Source organism: Rhyacophila brunnea, unplaced genomic scaffold, assembly GCF_057557595.1.
Source record: "Rhyacophila brunnea isolate RB1 unplaced genomic scaffold, BYU_Rbru_1.0 scaffold_20, whole genome shotgun sequence".
Taxonomy (NCBI): domain Eukaryota; kingdom Metazoa; phylum Arthropoda; class Insecta; order Trichoptera; family Rhyacophilidae; genus Rhyacophila; species Rhyacophila brunnea.
This window is the reverse complement of record NW_028232860.1, coordinates 19,709,986-19,717,054: the sequence shown is the minus strand read 5'-3', so window position 1 is coordinate 19,717,054 and position 7,069 is coordinate 19,709,986. Positions and strand designations below refer to the sequence as shown.

Genomic DNA, 7,069 nt, shown 5'->3' with positions numbered 1-7,069 from the left:
GCACCTTTTTAACATCCATGTCCGCCATATTGGATCGGCCATTTTGTTTACAATAATTATGGCTTTCGAATTCGTAATCAACGACCTTCAAAGCCTCTGTATGCCAATTTTTATTCAAATCAGAGGTGATTTCAGGTTTTGGCCACGATTTTGGGCTTTTATCCTACTGTGCGACGTAGGTACAACTTGTTTATTTCATTTGACCCCTCTCGATTACGATTATTGCTTTAACTTTAATCGATACGTGGGAAGATTTCTTTTCATTTATTCTTAAAAATTCAAGATACAATAATTGAACGACAAAAATTGCTAGATGAGAACGCGGCATTACCACTTTCTCTTTGTTGTTTACAGACCTCGACGACTTTGGGGATATCCGGACATGAAGTTCTACTTTGAATGTTCAGGGTCAAATCTCTGGTTGCGATTCCGAAGACTATATAAGCGTCCAGACCAGAGCCGATAAGAAAAGATGCCAGGAGTGTGGCGTACTCGAAGCTGTTGCCGCGGTGTCGCTTCAGGATGCTGAACGGAGACAGGATACGATCAGGCTAAGAGGAGACGAACAAGAAAATAAGAGACATTATTGATATTTTTCAAACTGAATATGCACAAGGTTTAAGAATATTGGATTCGTCATTTAAAAAAAACATAATATTGGAAAACCTTAAAAATACATATTATAAGAAATCCAATAAAAAGGTTGAACTATTTTTGTGGGACTAGAACTCACACCATTCATTTTACGGTGCGTGCACTCGCCTGGGGGGACATGCTCGTCGAAGGTCAAAATTGAGTTTTTATTGTATTTTCAAACCATGATCCTGGACACTCCTTAAACGTTGTAGATAATCTATTTATATAATTTTGAAGCCTTATTATCCTTTATAGTTATTTTAAACATTTGATGACTGCATAAAGTATTTTTGTTACATAAAATAGTATTCTTTTAAACCTCTCGCTCTAATGTTTTAGAATATAGTCATATTTCGGTACATAACTGTGCAGTGGTGTTAAGATTTTTTACGTTTATTAATTTTTAAACGCATTTATAAAACCATTAGCATAATTTATTAAGGGATAATTTTTGTAAAATATTCACGATAAAAAATTATATTGATAATCTCTGTGATCCCAAATTTGACAAGAATTAGGCATTTTATTATTAAAAAAATCGGCAAGATTAACACATTTGAAGATGATTCTAAAGATATTTATTATAAGCTATGTCTTTGACCATTCAAGTGTGATGAACATCTTATGAATAATGATTGCTTTATAATAATTATTGACCTAAGAATAAGGTAGTGTTTTTTTGAAATACGCCATTTCTTTTGTCATTCCCCAGTGGTTAAGCTACAACATACGGCCGTAGCCATAAATTGACAAACTATAATTGAAATAGGGAGTAAAATGATATTGATGCGCGTGTTTGAACATGTACAATTTAAAAAAAAATTTAAAAAAATTCGGTTAGGTACATGTTCAAACACGCGCGTTAACATAATTTTACTCCCTACTTTAATTATAGTTTGTCAATTTATGGCTACGGCCGTATGTTGTAGCTTAACCACTGGGGAATGACAAAAGAAATGGCGTATTTCAAAAAAACACTACCTTATTCTTAGGTCAATAATTATTATAAAGCAATCATTATTCATAAGATGTTCATCACACTTGAATGGTCAAAGACATAGCTTATAATAAATATCTTTAGAATCATCTTCAAATGTGTTAATCTTGCCGATTTTTTGAATAATAAAATGCCTAATTCTTGTCAAATTTGGGATCACAGAGATTATTAATATAATTTTTTATCGTGAATATTTTACAAAAATTATCTCGTAATAAATTATACTAATGGTTTTATAAATGCGTTTAAAAATTAATAAATGTAAAAAATCTTAACACCACTGCACAGTTATGTACCGAAATATGACTATATTCTAAAACATTAGAGCGAGAGGTTTAAAAGAATACTATTTTATGTAACAAAAATACTTCATGCAGTCATCAAATGTTTAAAATAACTATAAAGGATAATAAGGCTTCAAAATTATATAAATAGATTATCTACAACGTTTAAGGAGTGTCCAGGATCATGGTTTGAAAATACAATAAAAACTCAATTTGGACCTTCGACGAGCATGTCCCCCCTTAATAATATTATATCCATATCCATATTATATTCATCATTCATGCGAATTATTTTTTACATTTACGATCCAACTGCTTTCTTGGATTTTTTCTAATATACTTATGTTTCTGAGGTTTTTCAAAATTATGTTTTTGCTATAATAAAGAATTCAATATTCTTAAACCATGTGTATATTCAGTATTAAATAAAAAAAGTACAAGAACATCAATTATAATAAAAAAATAATTCACGCCGGTCATTTGTTGCGACTTACCATTACGTTAATAACGTCATTTACCTTAATTGATTATAAAGCAGATTGCCTTTGGATTGGCGGAAGTACCTCTAAAACGCAGCTACGTATTTGAAATAATTCGCATAAATCCTAGAAGGATCGATAGTTTAAAGGCGAGAGCACTCATTGAGAAACAGAATGGTGTACGTCGGCTATGGATGTGAGTTCAAATACCACTCGGTCCAACATTTTTACGAATTATTTTTTCTGAGGTTTTTTTTTTAAATCTTGTTTTAAAAAAATTAGTTTAATTTTTCATGCATGTAGCCGATTAAATAGCGGACAATTCACATGACGTCTGTTTTTATTCAAACTAATCTTTAACCCCGGCGCCCACCGTGTTCCAGTGCGTAGGGCATTGGGCTCTCACTTGGGGCTCCAGGGGCCTTATGTTATAACTTGCGAGTTGTAGTCGCCCGGCCGACATGACGTCATATGACATCATTGTGACGTACTACCGGAGTGATAATAGCATTCGAGAAAATAACGCTACTAAAATAGTGGCGATATCCATTGTCCCCATACACAAATAGGTGTTTCAGCATAATAATATCTATGGTGAGCCGTGTGCGTTGGACGGCTTGCCTGTAGCGTGTATTGGCTGACGTCACAATTACGTCATGTCGTCGGGTAACTTAATATCACTAGTTAGAACATAGGGCTGCTGGTTCGATACCCAGTAACGATATATTCATATAATTTTCTCAAAGCTAGCGACTTTTCTCAAAACCATGCACTATTATTTCACTACACTACTGTCATTTGGCCCCACAGCTTATTGTAGTATTTAAAAAAAATAGATGTATATTACATAAGTATAATAATTATAGTATACTTAACAGTGTACTGAATTATTTAAATGTTTTGATGCTAAAACATTATGTTATTTAAAGTGTGGATATAACCGGTTTTCATAATATCGTAACGACGAAATTGAATTATCAAAAAAATCTCTGCATATGTCTTGAAAAAGGTTGAGAAACGGTCTATAACTTCTAACAATATTTAAATATGTATAATGATGAAAGGGGTTTGAAAATGAAGGTAAGTAAATTATATTTGATCACAAGGGTTGATTTTATCGGGTCGGCGAGATTCATCTTATTGTATACGACGTGATAACATTCGCGATTTAGATGGAGGTCAAATGAAGGGGTGAAAAATTTTTGCAACTGTTTTTACAGGGTGCTAACAATCTACTGTGATAGATTATTTTTAAATTGATATACAATTATTATAAACTCTGAGGTGCTGAGGGCATACTATGGACATTTTCAGTGTAGTTTGTTTACATTTTTTGTTACTTTTTCATTCAATACCGATGGAATACCTCGGATAATGCGGATAATAAATTTAATTCCTATAAGTCACGGTTAGGCCGATAGCTCAATCGAGAGAGCCGCCACTGGTCCAGTAAAAAATGTGAGCGACCTTTTTTTAGATTTTTTTTCTGGTAGGTAGTGTGTTGATCTGAGATTTTTATAAAAGTTTGTTGTTGAATTTTTATTGTAACTTAGTCTACTATAATAATATATAAATATTCTATTGTGAATACCTTGCAATACGTCCAACTACTGAGCTTAGTATTTTTATATATATACGTATTTGATTAATACACACAGAGCTGTTTTTATGATTGTTTATTGTTTCATGTCTATTTTTAAAGTACATGCTAGTATGGCTTTATTATTTTGGTAGTTTCATGTCTATTGCGGATAAACACAGTATGTGAGGAACGATAATTCAATTGAGAGATTATTTGTGAACTGCTTAATTAAAAGGTTTGATATCGACTGAAATCATACGTTCTATTTTATGTTGATAAATGTTACTATAAAATATACGTTTTAAATAAGTTAATTTTTTTCTGATGTTAGGTCAGTCAGGTATTATTTTGTTTGTTTGTTGATTTAATACCATTATAAAAATCTAGGCTTACAATCAAATTTGCCAATGACCGATTTGTATAATTGTAATTCATTTAAATGTTAGAATATTATTACTATTCAATAATATATATATATATATATTTTTTAAAAGTATGTAATGAATTTCATTGTCTAATTTCAATAATATACTTTATATTTTTTAACTCTTTACCTTTCTCGTAGCATATATTCTATGAACACACAGTTTATTACCAAAATAAAAAAAATACGGCATACCATATTGCATCACAATAAATGCGACACAAAACTCTATGAAATCTTTGATGTGGGCCAAAACGGACAAATGCAAATAATAAAATAGACCAATAATTATAAACGGCAAGGTACATTATATACAGAATTGATATTTTTCCATTTATAGGCGACCGTGAGAAAAAAACTCTGTGAACTGTATATAATGTCTGATACTCCGCAACGTGGCATGGAAAGGTGCATGTTGGGCATAACGCGTAAGGATAGCAGAAGAAACAAATGGATAAGGAAGCAAACAAGAGTGAGAGATGTCATAGAGGTCACCAAATTGATAAAATGGCGGTGGGCCAGACATATCGCACGACGAACGGACAACCGCTGGACTAATACAGTCATTCAGTGGTATCCGAGGGGCACTAAGCGGCCACAAGGGCGCCCCAAAACCCGCTGGATTGAAGAACTTGTCAGGTTTGGTGGAAGTACGTGGCAGAGAAAATCAAGGAACCGAGAAGAGTGGAGGGAGCTGGGGGAGGTCTTCATACAGCAGTGGATCGAACCCGGATGAAAATATATATTATACTCCGAGGTATTGTTTTTCCGTGTCAATTGTCTAATAAATCTAACATTAGAATCACTCTTTCCGACTTTTTGATTTCGTAGATTATTCAACTATCAAACAGAAGCTACGACTGCTACGAGCATCAACTTTATAGATAAGTGTGTTTTTTAAAGTTATGCATACATACATATAAGACATAAATATAAGTGGCCAAGGGTGTAGGTAGGTTGTTAAGGTCCGACATAAATAGTGCATATTAAACTTTGTCAACCATACGTATTTGTTTTCATTGAACTAAGAATAGCAATTGCAGATGGTGCTGGTTAGTTTTATAAATTCAAGTATACCCTGCTTAGACCAAACAATAATATGCAGTAGATTTAGGCTGTTATATTTATGTTAGTTAGTTTTTTTTAATTCATGTCAGCATTGCTTAGATCAAACTATCAAAAACAAAAATCAAAAAACATTCTTCTATCTATAAAATATCTAAAATTATGATTTAATGACATAGTTTGAGATATTTTACAGATATATGAATATTTTTTGATTATGTTCTCTGTTCAAATAAATTTTAAAAAGTAATCAACACTATCTGCAATTTGTTTCTTAGTTTAATGAAAACAAAAATACGTACGACTGGCAAGGTTTGGTGTGCACTATCGATGACGGATCCTAACAGCCTACCTCTACCCTTTGCCACTGATATAATATTATTATATATCATCGAGTAGGTACAGAGCATAGATTTTTATGATGTTATGCTTTCCACTATTCCTACATGTCACCTGGACAGAGGACAATAGCTTCCAAAATTTCACCATAAAAAATATTTTAAAACTTCAACAAGTCATTGTACAGTATGTACATTGAATTATATATTCCATTTTTTTGCATAGTAAAAGTTTAGACATATTTTTTCTAATACCTAATCATATTTTTAAGTGTACCAAATCATCTAATGTATAATCAATGATGTCGGTATTCATATAGCATTAAATACCCGAGGGTGCATATTACGGGAAAAAACACTTTGCAAACAGAGTTCGCCATCCGAATGGGAATGGCTGGAGCAACATTCAACTCGATGCGGAATATTAAGGATACAAGACTGTACGCGGTTAAATCAAATGCCGCCTATGCGATGCTTGTATTCTGTCGGTACTGCTTTACGATAGCGAGTCATGGCACCCTTTGAAGGCTCTGAGCAACCGTATACTTTCTGAGCTTAGATAATAAATGTTTGCAGCGCACTATGCGGTGGGGTGGTATAACTTTAAAAGTAACGAGGTCATAAGAGAGTGGAGTATAAATAGGCAACGTTGGACTAGACTCGGTCATACACAGAGTAAATACGATGGAGATGGAGCTACAAGCTGTTGACAATGGCCTAGGCCCTAGGATAATGCAAGAAGATTAGAAGCGGCTGGGATTCTTAGAGACGTCGTGTAGTGTCCATATTATGCTCTAATTAAGTATGGTCAAAAAAGAAGAAGATTTGCTTAAATTCCTTAATAATCTATTGCGTGAGACACTAGATTCTTATTCGGGCAGCCGGGTTTGATTCCCGCTGAGGTCACAATATAAATATGTAATATGTATTTACTACACTTTTACTGCTACAATACTACCCCGTTTACACGTGCATGGATGTACTGTGCACAGTAAGAAAATGTACGGGGAAATATGTATTATCCTGCAGTTGGCAGGATTGCGTGAGTAAATCAAACAAGATTGGAAGATTCCAAATTGTGATGATTTATTGCGCGCAAGTAAGATTATTTTCGATCTGCGCCTGCGCAGTAGAGCGATCGTAGCGAACCTGCCGGCAAAAAAAACGAACTACTCATTTTGAGCTCCGATTTTCAATAGGATCTGTCAAAATAAAATGACAACCTCGCGCCTCGCTTACTCTTGAAGAATGAGATTGGAGAGAC

General features: G+C 33.5%; 1 protein-coding gene across 1 annotated transcript in view; it reads right to left on the bottom strand.

The window, feature by feature from the left end:
• Positions 1-260: 260 nt before the first annotated feature.
• The window catches only part of LOC147071338 (coiled-coil domain-containing protein lobo-like), a 199,490-nt gene continuing 192,681 nt past the window's right edge, over positions 261-7,069 (bottom strand). Inside the window, exons 3-4 of the mRNA XM_085948569.1 lie at positions 357-551; positions 261-269 (exon numbers count right to left, since the gene is read on the bottom strand). Coding sequence (XP_085804695.1) covers positions 261-269; positions 357-551 — 204 coding nt within the window. The remainder of the gene's footprint in view (positions 270-356; positions 552-7,069) is intronic.